Raw genomic sequence first — 15288 nt, forward strand, 5'->3', positions numbered from 1 at the left:
GTCTCCCCCCCCCCACCCATCCAATCACCCCCTCAGTGAGACAATATAGGAGCTTTTTATAGAATTATTCCTTTACTAAAGAGAAAGCTGTTTCGCCGCTCTGCCTCGCTGACCTTCACTTTTTTTTTTAACTCGTTGCATTTACATTTTAGTCGTGTGGCAGATGCTCTTTACAAAGGGATTCGTCCTGTTACAGCTCGCACACATATTTCAAGAAAAGCGGTTTGAAACGCCGCTGAATAAATGACAGGTAAGGAAGGAGGTGAACAGAGAGCTGCACAGATTGCAGGCTGCTGCTCCGCTTCTGTGATGGAAGCAAAAAAGAACCTAATGAAGTTATTAACTTACCTTAATCACCTGTTTTTCAGTCGATATATATTATTTTGACTGTTGCTTGTTAAAATGAACAGAAAATCTACCAATTTTATAAGAAAAACTTCCCCTGATCAATGACAATAATTTTTTATGTGTAATAAGAGCAGCTTTAGAAGATTAAATGCTTTAATACAGATTAGATGCATTAATCCACAAGCATCTATGGTCCCTTTCTGCAATATATTGAATTATTTTATTATAACATATGACATGTTTCAAAGCAAAAATGTTTAATCTCACTGGATTGAGGGAAATAAATTAAGATTTCCTTCCATTTATCAAATGTAGCTGTTATTATAGGCTGATTACTGCCTTCTTTCTATTTCTTAATATTTATTAAAATTAAAAACAGGAGATCCGTTTAGTTCAGGAAAAAAAAAAGATTTAACCAAAAATTAAGAAATCAACTAATAAAAATAAGATATTTCTTTCAAAAAATCATGTTAAAAGATTAAAAAGGGATAAATCAAACTTTACGTTTATATATTTAACCATTTAAAGCCCGATCCAAGAATAAAACAAAACAGAAAATTACTTTTTTTGGTTTGAATTCCTTATTTGGACTTTTAACAAAATATGTAAAAAGAAAAAACAGAAATACATTCTTGATATTAATAATTTATTAATATGTGATAAGTCAAGATGATTTTTTGTGTAGTCTTCTACTGGCTGTTATCAGGTATATCTGATTGTGTACAATAGGATTTTGAGCAAAGTTTTTACCATTAAATTATGTAAAAGATGTCAGACGCAAAACATTTCAGAAACCGTTTGTATCAAATATGATACATTTGGCATTACAGGGTTAAACTATAAGGAATAAAAGTTTGTCGGCTAAATAAAAGCAAAGGATAAATCTTAAGAACACAGCAGTTGGATTAAATATTGATAATTTTAGGAAAGTATTCTACAATTATCAATATTATTATGGAAAAGTGTTTGGCATCATTGAAATCTGCTGAAATCTCTATTTAAATAAAGAGGTTTTTGTTGTTTATACTTTAAAAAGTTAAAGTCTCTGCAGGAACACACCTCACTCCAGACCAGCATTGTTCCAAAAATGACTTGGAGGCCATCGAAGAAGTTGTCTCCAATGATGATGACTGTTGCGCCCCCTGTGGTCCATCCTTCGCTCGGACTGATGGCTTTGATGCTCGGGGTTGCTGGGAAAGACAAAAAAAAAAGTCCCACATAACAGATTAGATTAAAAACCACCCAGATAAAAGAGTAAAACAGTTTTAGCACCGACGCTCTGTCCTTCCGTCTCTCACACGCTCTCAGACACACACGGATCACCTCTCCCAGGGGTTGGGAGTGGACGCTGAATCCTAATCAGCGTGATTATACGCGCCCCGTTATTAAACATCACCCCTGCCCTGAGTGTGAGGGCAGTGGCGCTGCGCTTGTTTTATGACACGTGGCAAAGCGTGCAGGCGTGTAAATGTCAGGTGTGCTCAGTGTCTGATCAAAGGGCATGCGACCGGGGAGCAGAGCACAGCCAACAGTAGCTCTGCCCTCTGAATACCTCAGCCTTCATTAACCAAACACTTAGCTCCCTCTCAGCTGTCCGCACAACATAACAGTGTGTCAGTTTGCACCTCCTGCAGCCTCTGCAAATATATAAAACGCTGTGAATATTTCTCTTGATATATCATGTAAAAAAATAAAGATTGAAAATCCATTACCTATTTATTTTTTCCACATCAAAAACTACAAACTATCATGTATTAGATGTAAGTGATGTAATACCTGATTTCTAAAAGTAGAATGGGAGGCAGATCTTTTAGTTATCAGGCTCCTCTCCTGTGGAACCAACTATAAGTTTTAGTCTGTGAGGCAGACACCCTGTCTACTTTTAAGGGTAGGCTTAAAACTTTCCTTTTTGATAAAGCTTCTAGTTCAACATATTCTCATTATCAGTTCGTATGAAATCTTACGAAAAGTTATGCACAGTATTTCGTACGTTTTGGACATTTTTCCTCGAAAATACAGATCAGTGCGCAGCCAGACAGACGAAAAAAGCAGATCCGCGGACGGACGTAAAACTGGGAAAAAAAGTGCAATAATCACTTCTTCAGGTGTCTAACTAGGTTGCTTGCTGTTTTGTATCTTAGGGTTAGGGCTAATTGTATGTTAAATTCTATGTTATTTAATGGTGCGTAACATGCGCATGCGCAAGGATATCTTGTCTCCAGGCAAGACGCAAAAATACGACGAAATGCGACAAAAAAAACGTCTAAAACGTACGATTTCATACGAACTAATAATGAGAATACACTGTATAGTTATCCTGAGCTATCTCTATAGTCATGCTGCTATAGGCTTAGACTGCTGGAGGACATAGGGAGCCCTTTTTCATCATTCTGTTTCATTCTATCTCTATTCTCCCACTCTGCAGAATCTGTTAGTTCAATCTCTAACGTTCTGCTCTCTCTGCTTTTTCTCATAGTAGCTTCATCTGGTCTGTTCCTGTTTGGCTGTGACTCCATCCTGGAGAGAAATATCAGCTGTGCTGCTGCCACCAACACCTTTGTTTCTAGATGTTGGAGATTGGCCTGTTTTCCAGTGTAGTCCTGTTTCTCTGACTGTGACTAACTGGATGTGCTCTCTTCATCCTCTGACATGGGAGCTGGCTTGGAGCTCGTCTGCCTGGCTGTGTGTTTCCTGGACGGGGCCGCCTGTGGAGCTGGTTGACAGTTGCCTTTTGTATCTATGCTTCTTTTTCTATGTCTGCTTCTGTCTTCTTGAACCCCAGTCGGCCTCAGCAGATGGCCGCTCACACTGAGCCTGGTTCTGCTGGAGGTTTCTTCCTGTCAAAAGGGAGTTTTTCCTCCCCACTGTCGCTACAAGTATGCTTGGTGTGAGGGATTGCTGAAGAGTCAATGAGTCGATGAAATCAGCTGTTTTTTTCTTAGACAGAAAACTTTGAATCAATCTGGTGAACTGTAAAGTGCCCTGAAATAAAAGGCGCTATAGAAATAAACTGAATTGATTTGAATTTAAAAGTGATGCATAGTTTCACCACTCTGTACTCTGACACCCCTAAATAGAATCCCATGCATCCAGTTTTCTTCAGAGGTCACACCCTCACTGTAAATCAAACTTCTGCCCTTTGGATAAAAGGCTGTGAGCCTTAGAAGACGACAAGTACCAGATTGAACTGGAAGAACAAGAAGGTCACGATAACTGAGGACGAGATGCAAAGATCCACAACTCTGAGGGGGAAATATGTTGACAGCTTAACTCTTCAGGACGTCATTAAGGAAGAACGACTTAAGGAAGCTACTGTTAAAAGTAGGTGACATGTCAAACACAACAGACGGGACTCTGGTGAGATAAGAAAACATGTGATGTTAACAGAGTGAAGGGAAGCTTTAAGGAAGGCAACACTAAAAAGAATAACCTGTGGAAGGCTGAAAGTCTCCAAAGGCCCAAAATGAAACCGAAGCTGTAACTTAATGGCTTATATTGGAGATTATTCTCATATTAGAATAGTCTAGTTAAAGTCTACACTATAAAACAAAACATTTAGGTTTATCAAATAATTCAAATGAGCAGAACTTCCCTTAAATAAGTGCTGTGAGCTTAAACATGATTGATCAATCCACATATTTAAGTTGATTTCTTGCAACTAAAGTTTTTCAGACATATCTGTGTGACCTCATTGGTTAGGCGACATCACTGCTACAATAAAAGGCATTTATTCAAGGATCTACATGCTTAATGTTCTGATCTGCTTCTAATTGATGTTTAAGATTAACATTATTTTTCTTAAACATGTTAATTTGTTCATGATTTCTTTCATAATAAAATAAAAACAAGACTCTCTAAAGCCATAATGTGATCTATAGAATATTTTGGTGTCAGAAAATGGAAAAGCTTGATTGATTAATTGACTTTATTGATTTCAAAGTGGAGAAAATTGCTCCATTAGCTCATGAACAAGCTGTTTATTTTTTTTAGCTCTAATATTTGATGTTTTCCTTTGTTTTTCTAAGTTGCAACTTAACCAAACCAATTTATATAAATTTTATACAACAAAGTCTTCAGTGCAACGAACACATATAGTGCAAGCAACAAAACATAAAACTATTAGTTATATTTACTCCTATTTTTCAATGGATTTCCAAGTAAGGTGAACCTATTAGATTTTATACTTTAAACCTATTTTATTTCTGATTAAGCAGTGAAGAGACATTCATTTCTTCCCTCATTGAAAGAGCTTGTAAAGCAGAACAGCAGATATTTCATTCTGCAGATGTGCGAAAAGTTGCTGATATAATTGCAGCTAAAGTATCGAGATCGTATAAAAAAAGAACGCCACTTTTCCAGTTTTAAGAACATTCCACCACTACGCCCCACTTTGCATCTAAATCCCAGCAAAACAAAGAGAGTTTTCCGGTGGTAAGTTGATAAAACGTGAGGAAGGGGTGTTTATTTGCAAAGCATTGTCTGAACATTTCCAATAACTGCTCCCCAGATTGCTTTCAGACCTTATTTATCGATGTTATGGACTTGGAGATTACCGAATGTGATTGAAGAAAAGAGCAGCACTGGTGGAAAGAAAAAAAAAGAACATGATGTTTATACAATCTAAATCTCCTCTCCTTAACAGATATGCAGCTTGTCAGACATGTTGTAATTCTGCAAAGCGGTATAATCCACTTTAGACTAGGCTGACTCCCCCCCCCCACAGCCCTGTCTTTGCTCTTTGCTTGACTCCCTGTTCTGTTGTTTCTCCCCAACAAGCTGGAGTGATATTTAGCCCCCTGATACGCCCGTAGAGATCAACGCTCGCCAAGCTGCAATCTGTGGCCGTAATCACGGCCCCGAGATGCCCGCCTTTCACAGCCGCTGATATTCTGTGCGCTGTGCGTGTTTTTTTTTTTACGTGTGTGTGTGCGTGGATTAACCAGATGGTGGAACGTGAATCCGTGTGATAGGATTATACTTTGGGGTGTTCCTCTGTGCCATCTGTTCGACTCTACGGGCTGCTCATCTATTACTGCTTCAAATGGGCCCCAAAGTCACGTATCCGCCACACATATGCGGCACTAGGATCACGCTTTTTTTGTATCGTTTCTGATACTCTTCTACTCCTTACTCTCTATAATGTACAAATCATCTCTCCCCCCTCCCTGTTCTGGGCTCCCACTCCTTTTCTCTTCCTTCAGACCCTCGCTTCGATGTTCGAAACGTCTGGATGAGGACAGGGGTGGATTTAGGAAAGTTGGGGCCCTAGGCAAAGACAGGCAGGGGGCCCTCTGAATTGAAAAGGCAACACATAAAATAGACCCATTCTACAGATAGAGAAATGTTAATAGAATAGACATCCATTATCTGTTCTAGGTTGTGTCCCTCTCTTCTTGTCCCTTTTCTTCTTGTTTTCCTCTCTATGTTTTGTACTCAGCTGACTTTTCATGCTGTCTCTAAAGGAATGAAAGATTTTTTCCAAGCACTAAGCTCACTTAGCTGATTGCTCCTTCCTGTGTTTCCAAAAAGGCCAAAGTAAATAACCCAGTCCTTCTTTTCACTGCGGACAAGCCATGATCTGCTTATCTGTTCTCCATTTTTCATTTGGATGAAATAATAGCTGCATGAATCATGACAGCAGACAAGATAGAGGAGAGCAGGAGGCGGGGTTACCAATCTACTTGCTCTGGAGAGCAGAGTTCGCTGCTTTTAGATGTTGTCGCCAAAGTCTCCAGTAGCAGAAAGAGTCACTAGATTTGGCGCTAGGTGCTTTTTTAAAATAAAAGTGCTAGAGGACTAAAGGACTAATGTCTCAGCATGATCTGGAAAAACTAATCCATGCGTTTATTTTTAGTCTAATTGATTACTGCAATGGTGTTTTAACAGGTCTGCCTAATAAGTGGATCAGACAGCTGCAGCTGATCCAGAACGCTGCTGCCCGTGTCCTCACTAAGACTAAGAAAGTAGAGCACATGACCCCAGTTCTAAAGTCCTTCCACTGGCTCCCTGTATCTCAGAGAATAGGCTTTAAAATACTTCTGTTAGTCTATAAATCTCTGAATGGCTTAGCACCTAAATACATCACAGACTTGCTATCAGTGTATCAACCCTCCAGACCACTCAGGTCTTCTGGCTCCAGCCTGCTCTGCAGACCTAGAACCAGAACTAAACATGGAGAAGCAGCATTTAGTTCCTATGCTCCACTTATCTGGAACAAACTTCCAGAAAACTGTAAAAGTTCCTTTAAATCAAGACTAAAAACACATTTGTTTAGGATTGCCTTCAACTGTTCTAGTTAAACAGTTCAACTAAAACATATTTTCTTTAGTCCAACTGTTTTTGCTTCTGCATTTTTGATTTTATTTATTTTTTCCTACTTGCTTTGATTCTGTTTTATCTTCCTGTATTTTAATCATGTAAAGCACTTTGCATTGTCTTTGTACTGAATTGTGCTATACAAATAAATTTGCCTTGCCTTGCCTTGAGGGGTCTGAAAAGTGGCTAAATATAGCGACAATTCTCTTCGCATCGTTTTTTTAAAAATGGTTTGCTGCTGTCTGTTTGGACCTTTCTGAACATGTGCAGCAAATGGACTGATCCAATATGGTGGACACTGCACTCTGATGGCATTTAAGCGAAAGTATTTCTATCAAAAACAAAATTAATCTGCTTAAATAAGGAATAGTTGTAATAACATACATGTAAACAGAGTTTTTTGGGGCCTCCAGGAACTTGGGTCCCTAGGCAACTGCCTAGTGTTGCCTAATGGTAAATTCCCCTTGGATGAGGAAGTTCCCGAACGCATCCCACCAACGCAGCAAACATCCGTTACCTACGGCGTGAGGCCTGACGTCTCCAATACGTCTCGTCTTTGTGAACTTTTCCGAGCACGGGGAAGGGAGGGAGCAAGCGGTCCGCTTTGTCTCCGGAGACCCGTCATCAGAAAGACTTAAACGTAACATTCAATCTTAACTCAATCTACTCCAGGCGGTCATTTAAATCCCTTCTTAGTTTTGCCGTCATTATCATCCCTGAGGTTGACTTTCCTCAAAGAAGAAAAAAAATATGTTTCTCTTATTCAATGTCTGGGAAATCGAAATGAGAAAATAACTGGATTAGGGACTTGGGAATCAGTGCAGCCTCCTAAATCATGTGCACATGTCATTATGAAGTATTAAAGGTTTTTGGTTTGACTGTGAGTGCGGGGGTGTGTGTGCAGGCTTTTTTTTTCTTCCCCCTGCGTGTTATGGGTGTGCTTGAAAACCTGAGGGATGGAGAGTGATGGAGGGCTGGAGGATAAAAGCAGGTCTCTGAGGAAATAAAGCCAGTGTTGGCTTTAAGCAGAACAGACCTCATAAGACACATAGTGCTTATGCGAGGCAGAGTTAGAAGGCCCAGAGGCGCAGACCTGAGGGGAGCAGGCCACATGGGACTCTTACGCGCCTCCACTCACTCCTTAGCTCCAGTAAGAACCCCGACGAGATAGGAAAGTGAAATCCAGGAGGAAACAGGAGGGAGATAAGAAACGTAGCATTTTAAGGAGGCAAGAAGGGAAAGAAAAAAGGAAAGAAGATTTGAAAGAGGAGCCAGATTTTCAAAAAAACAGGAAAAGGGTGGAGGGTGAAGATGGGGGAGGCAAGAGACAAAGCAAGAAGCAATTAGGACTTTTTTTTCTAATACCGTGTTCCAGGTAGGACGGCGTTCCTTCCGAGGGGTCGAGCCGCCGAGCCCGCCGACCGTGCTTGGAGTTGTTATGCACAAACATGTTGTCGGACACGGCCAGGACGTGACCCTCAACGCTCACCGTAGTCGACACAACCACCTGACATACGAGGAGGAGAAAGGAACTGCTGATTACAACCGAACATTGAAACATCACAACTTTCTGATGTCTGGAACATTGTAGAGTGAAATGTAAACATTTTAATAATCAATTCATGTTTAGTTTTCCTGATATCAAGGTGGATTATCAAGCATTTAAACTCATCACTGTAATGATGATGCTATAATCTTTGGATCTGATTGTTTTATTGTGCAAAAAATGTCTCGGAACCCAGACTATCCCACAATGCAAAAATAATAATAATAGGTGCGTTTTCACCTGCTTTCAGCAGATAAGAAAATTTGCAAATGGAATCAGACGATTTACATTTAAAATAAGAAAACAATCAACTCCATTAGCTTATTTCCAGTGCATAATATCTTATTCTGGGTAAAAATACTCCTTTTATTGGCAGAACATCTTCTTTAGTTGCTCAAATTGAGATAATTCATGGTTTTGCAGAGCAGCTTCCACCACATTCCCACCTAAATACTTGATTTTTTGCTTGATCCAAATTTTAAGAACCTTTTCTTTAAGATTCACATACAGGTTTATTTAAAGGGTCTATCGATGTTTAAAAAAATACCGGAATGTTTAAAAGGAATCTCAGCCAATTTCTCTGTGGGATATTAAAGGACTGAAATGGTGCGGCGAATCTTCATATGCCGTAAAGTTTTTCAAATTTTTTCAGATTACAAATGACTTCAATTCATTTAATGAGGATTTTATGTAAATAATAAAATAACGACTTCAAGCAGAATTATGCTTCTATCAGTTTGGTACATCCAGAGATGAACATATTTACCTGTTCACATTTGTAAAGTAGTTTTAGATAAACCAGATTGTACTTAGAATCTCAGGGTTTGGTCTAAATTCTCATCTTAAATCACTGTAAATCTGCTTTAACTGGGTTATTTACACTGGAAAAAAAATCGAAATCTAGATAAGACAATTTTTTCTTAAAATAAGCCAATTTGTTCTTGGATTGAGGAGGTAAAAGAGAAGTTATCTTATTTGACTCATTCCATTGGCAAACTATTTCATTTACCTATTTAAATTCAGGGTAAATACCCTGAATTTTAGAAATTTTTACTTATTTCTAGATCGTTTATCCAGTGAAGAAGATGCTTTGATCACTATGGTTGTATTTTTTAGCAAAGTTTTAGGTATTTTGCTGACCTTAACTGCATTTAATCCAGAATATTTATCTCTATTAATCTTCCCTGCACCTGAAAAAAGTCCTTCCCAGACCATGATGCTGCCACTTCCTTAGTTAACTGTAGGAATTATGATTTTATGGCGATTAGCAGTGTTTCTTGCTGCAGAAAGTCTGACCACAGAACCTTATTCACATGGTTTCTGTGCCCTTTAGAACTTTTTATAGGATTTCTTTTATGTTTAATGTTTTAGGAATTCCTTAAGCCACTCTGTCATTAACGTAGGGTTTATCCCTAAACAAGAGTTTCTCTGTTTCGGTTGATTTTTGGTCTAATTGGTGCTTTTTGTTCACTAATGTTCTAATAAATGACAAGAGAAGCTGAGAATAAATCACACCAGTGGAGATTCTGTTCACTAACTGGGTGATTGTGCAACTCAACAGCTCTAGGAAACAAAAAAAGGGAAATCATGATGAAATTTTGTTCTAAATTAAAAAGATGTGCGATCTGGTCTTAGTCTACTATCTCAGTAAAAGCCACAGGTGTTAGTAGCTCTGAAGGTGCATAAACAAGTTCACTGCAAAAAATCTAAATCTAGATAAAGCATTTTTCTTAAAATAAGTGCATTTGTTCTTAAATTGAGGAGGTAAAAGAGACATTTTGCCAACAGAACAAGACAATTTTTACTTAAAATAAGAAAACACAATTGCATTGCCTTATTTCATGTGCATAATATCCTATTATCGTATTTTAAGAGTAAAATTACTCATTCCATTGGCAAACTATCTCATTTACCTACTCAAATTAAGGTTAAATACACTTAATTTAAGAATTTTTTTATTTATTTCTAGAATATTTTTGCAGTATTGTCTAAAACAAACTTTTATTTAACCAGGAAGGTAAAAATAAAGATTAATAATTTTAGAACTAAAAAAATGTCCATCTTTATTGAGTTTTTGATAGGTATTTTGAACTTTTCCTTGGTGTTTTTCTCTGTTCTTCTAAAGCATATAATATTGCTGGACAGTCACAGAAACGCCTGTTGCTTTTTGATCTGCTCACCTGAAAACGTCTCATGTCTCGAGGGTTCCCTGCATTCTTCAGGCAGTTCTGGTTGCACTTCAGGAAGAACTTGAGGAAGAACCTGCATGTGAAGGAGGAGAAACAGAGACAGGAAGATCAGAGGAGCTGTTCTAAGATGACCTGCGAGTCTTTAAAAAGGTCAGCGAGGAATGATAAAACACAGAAAACAACACGAGGACTCGGCTGCTTGTCACCAGCGCACTTTTTCTTAGTCAAACCAAAGACAGTGACTTAGACGCAACCTTGTGTATCAATCTCTGAGCGTCTGTCATAAAGTCACCAGGGCAGATGTAAGCCCCCCTCCCTTCCAGATGCACAGCGGTGTGACGGGGGGGGTGTGCTGTAGCTACTCTGCAGCCCAGTGTTGCCATTCCTGCCTCTCTCAATCTCAGTGTGAGAGACCACATCAACAGCACCTGCCATGCATTATTAATAGGCTGAGATGGCAAGTATGGCTACCGACATCAATACTTAATGAGGAAGGGGAGGAGTACGGGGGGGAGAGTTGGGCTGGGGGGGGCGGTTGGTCTGAAAAGCAGAAAAAGGGGGACGGCTGACAATTTCTTCCCTATCCCCACCCCGAGGCTGGGACCTGACAACTTCTCCTGTAAGTGAAACTGCAGGATTGTGCGTCTCCTCCCTCTGTGACACAAGATGAAAAAAAAAAAATCAAATGAACTTTAAAATAAACAGCACTGTGTACAAATAAACAGAAGACTTTGTGTCTGCGGAGGGGAGGGTATAAAACTACAACATTTCCCACCCCTACTCCACCTTCCTTCCTCCTCCCCCCTTGAGGTAGCTCAAAGAAATGCTGACAGCTGAAACTGCTTACAATACAGATCTCCAGCAGCCAGAGAGAGAATCACTCCTTTGCTCAGCTTTTCTTTCATATATGTCTTATTTTCTCCCCTCTGTTCATTTGTTATGGCTACGATTCTGCACTGGGCAGCGCGTTTGGAGCCACGGATGGAATCACGCACACGCAGACATGTCAGGAGAAACACAGCGCCTCGGACAATTTCTTCATCTAGACGAAAAAAAACACAAAAAAAGATAAATGGAGGCATCATAGTTATGTCTTCATTTCCAGGGCCGGCTCGCTGCTGCGTGCATTACAAGCATCTGATGTAACACAAGAACCGGCGGTTATTCCCCTACAAGTTTTAAATGCATGACAGCTGGATGGTGGTGGATGCTCCCCCGTTGAGTGAAGGAGAACAGTCTGCTAAGATCTCAATAACAAGCTCTTTTCTCTAATGCTCTGTTGTTGTTTTTTCTTTCCTTTGGCTTTTTCTGTCTTTTGTTGTGATTTTAGCTCTATTTGCACAAGAGGCCAAATCTGAAGGAGACATGAGGGATTAGGGGTGAGGGTGGGGGGGAGAGAAATGGTGCAGATAGTGAAAGGGGAAACCGATTGAAAGATAGACAGAAGGACGAAGCAGACAGTACGTGAAATCTGAAAGGAGAGACAGACCACCCTCCTGTATATTTTAGAAGCTGTGGGCCAATATCTCAATAATTCATGAAGTGCAGAGATGTTTTTTTTTTTTTTTTTTCCTCCAGCATGCTGTTAGACCCCACGGACTGAGGGTCTCCCAACTTCCTTATCTCCTCAAGGTCAGGGTGCAGCCTAACAGACAGCTGTGGACCACATCCACTTGTCCGACATACTCCACCTTCCTCACTGCAGCTCCTGTTTAATTCATTGATTCCACTTTTTCTCCTCGACGGCCCTCCTGCTCTTTTGACCAGGCATCCATGATGGATGGGTGATGGATAAGTGGAAGGAAGAAAGTTAGGGTCACCTCAGTCAGAGGGGACGAAATAAGAAGGGTTAAATATTGGAGTTTGGGTGAGGAGGTGGAATGGGACTCTTGAGAGGTTAAGCATGAAAAAAAACACTGACTCTTCTTGAAAATCTTGTTTTCTGAACAACCTCCTCAGCTGGATCTTTAGATTTTCTGATGTAAACCTTAAGAAAACCTTTCAGATAATTTTCTTGCTATAATATAACATTGATCCTGCAAATAAACATCATTAAAGGAAAAACCTCTGGGTAAGATAATAGTCAATAAAACCATATATGTGTCTAAATCTTTAAATGTGAATTCATATTGTGAACTAAATATTTGTATATGTTCCCTACATATGATGCCACATGTTTCTGTTGTGAGAGTAGAAGTCTATAAAAGTTAACAATCAAAGTTATCAACTTTGGAGAACTGCAATAACAAGCCGCAAATGTAGGAGTACGAATCTACAAACCATGAAGAAGCTGTTACACTCCTTACCAGTTGGTGGCGGTAATGCACCTCATAGCCGTTCACTATGAACACGTGCAAAAGGAAGAAGATGAAAACAAAAAAACTGATTAGATGTCATGATGCTTTCAACATAGACATAATATATGAGTAGACGCCACATCGACGGTTTTAGTCTATGGACGCTGACGTTAGTTTTTGGTGCCATCTTGGGGAGGTCGACATCTCCACTCAGAGTAATTACTCGCTGGATATTGAACTAAATTTTACGGTTTCTTTTTTTTTTTTTAGGAAAACAAACAAATGTTCTACTGCATTTAAATGTTCTTAGGGGTGTCAAGAGTAGTGAGATGAGGCATTTGAACCGATTTGGCCAAACTGCCTCAACGATCCCCAAAGTCCATGAAGCTTCATGTGAACATGTCACCACCTACTGGTGGACAGCAGAACTACAGTTAGTAATATAATTGTGATTTTATTGCAATTGTTTTTTTCTTTTTCCCCATTTAAGTTCCTTTGAAGTTGTTAGTGATTGGTCTGTATAATAAAATCTTTTGTAAGTTTTTTTTTTGTGTAAAATGTCTTAGAAGAGAAAAATAATTTAAGGTACACTGCTTTTCTGCCATTTTAGTGAAATGAGCTCAAGCAGACAGTGAAAGTGAAAATTGGGCAATGATGAGAAAAATAAAAGGTGTTAGTCATTTCATTCAAACATAATAGTTTTTCCACAGGTTTTGGTTTTAATCGGGAAGTTATTTGTTCACGCAGTCTTTTGGTAATCTATATTTGTACTAGGGCAAACAAATACAAATTAGTTCCATCAGACATAATACTTGTTGTGCTTTATCGCAACTTGCACAAGTCAGGAATGGGTCTTGAACCAACAACCTGAGGAATGGAAATTCTTTATCTCTACTAGCAAGCTGACAGAAAGCAATACTACGTAAAACTCATTACATCTGTAACCAGCGGCTCGCTCAGATTTTGATCATTACATTGTTTCATCTCCAAACTCGGTCCTAAAGGCCCCCTGTCCTGCAGGTTTTAGAGGTTTCTCTGCTTCAGCACAGCTGGTTATAATGATTGCAGTAGACCAAAAGCCTGGTAATCAGCTTTCAATTAAAATCAGCTGTGCTGGAGCAGAGGAACCTCTAAAACCTGCAGGACAGGCGGCCTTGAGGACCGAGTTTGGGAATGCCTGATAACTAAAATAGTTTTAACAAACTAGATCAGTTGTTTTTCCAACCAATCTATTCTTAGAATATATCCAAACTCTATCCAACTGGCAGCAACTCTCCTACAAACTCCATCATCTTGGCTGAACGCTGAGGCTGTTTGAATGCCTGCCGAAGTTCCGGTTGAGCTGAACCACTTCCCGAAGCGGTCACGTGGTATGGCGGAGCAGCGAGGCTTTGGACGTCATCAACTTTGGCTCCTCCCCCAAATGAAGCGAGCCTCGATACGCGCCTCGAGGAAACGACCCCTCCAGTACTCGACACGCCACGAAGCCTTGGCTCAACTCATAATATCGCTGGTTAACACTAATAGAATATTCTGATTGGATGTGTGTATGTTGCAAAGCACAGCCATTGATACATTTGATATATTTTTTTTTATTACTATATACACAAACATATGTATATATATATGTATATATATATATATATATATACATATATATGCTAAGGCATCCTTCTGCTGTTGTTCTGGTTAAACCAGCTGGTAAGGTTAGCAGTTCGACCTTCCCAAGATGGCGCCCGTAATTCTTGCACTGCGGCAGTCAGTGCGAGGTCTACTCTTGTGTTATGTATATGGTTTTCAATACATGGACAGCATCATATTTTATCAAAGGTTTCGTTTTTGTTTTACTTCTTTTCATCTGATGGCGTTTGGCGAACAGCGTTCACGCCACCTACTGGTAAGTAGTTGAATGGATTCAAGTGGCACAAGTTTGTATTTTTAAAATGGTGATTTCATACTTATATTTTTGTAAAGCTATATCTTTGTAAGTTTTATAACCTCTAAAGCTGAAAAGTGTTATATAGAAAAACAATAATTTTTTTCAATCAGAAATATTCTGTAAAAAGAAAATAGCTCTAGATTTATAAGCATAAGTAAAACGTTCAAACACTTGGTGAAAACACTCTTCTTTATTAGGAATAGCGCTATAAACTGCTGGGAATCTGTAAAACAGTAAAATAACAACAACAACAAAATCCTCAAATCCCCAGTTTTAACTTTTAACTCTCAATAACCCTGATTTGTATCACCACCGTTTTGTTATTATCTGTGGATTATCAGCGTGTGTTTATGTATGATGAATGTGGAGTTGGGTGGATAAAGGCGCAACATGTGTTGATCTGTAATAGCAAAGAGATTCCCATGCAGATTTAAAGATAATCTGATTGACAGCTGACCGGTAAATATGTTCAGATATTCGACAGAAGCCATCCGATGCTCTGTTTAAAGAACATTATTGTTGTTTTCTCCCTGCTTTCTGTTTATTAAGCAAAAAGGCAAATTATCCACCAGTCTCCAGTGCAGAAGGACCTCCTGTGGTGCTTGGCAGGAATCAGATTTCTTTACGAAATGACTATATTTTCAAGCCAGAGGA

The 15288-nt window shown here is 39.2% G+C and overlaps 1 protein-coding gene across 7 annotated transcripts in view; it reads right to left on the reverse strand.

Moving 5' to 3' along the window:
• ebf1a (EBF transcription factor 1a) overlaps positions 1 to 15288 on the reverse strand; it is a 121781-nt gene that overhangs the window by 51310 nt on the left and 55183 nt on the right. For all 7 annotated transcript variants that reach the window (XM_038281232.1, XM_038281229.1, XM_038281228.1 and 4 more), the window contains exons 7-9: positions 10390 to 10471; positions 8029 to 8170; positions 1408 to 1538 (exon numbers count right to left, since the gene is read on the reverse strand). In XM_038281232.1, the coding sequence (XP_038137160.1) occupies positions 1408 to 1538; positions 8029 to 8170; positions 10390 to 10471 (355 nt within the window). The remainder of the gene's footprint in view (positions 1 to 1407; positions 1539 to 8028; positions 8171 to 10389; positions 10472 to 15288) is intronic.

Source organism: Cyprinodon tularosa, unplaced genomic scaffold (assembly GCF_016077235.1).
Source record: "Cyprinodon tularosa strain WSP-4 unplaced genomic scaffold, ASM1607723v1 ctg169, whole genome shotgun sequence".
In the NCBI taxonomy this organism is placed as follows: Eukaryota; Metazoa; Chordata; class Actinopteri; order Cyprinodontiformes; family Cyprinodontidae; genus Cyprinodon; species Cyprinodon tularosa.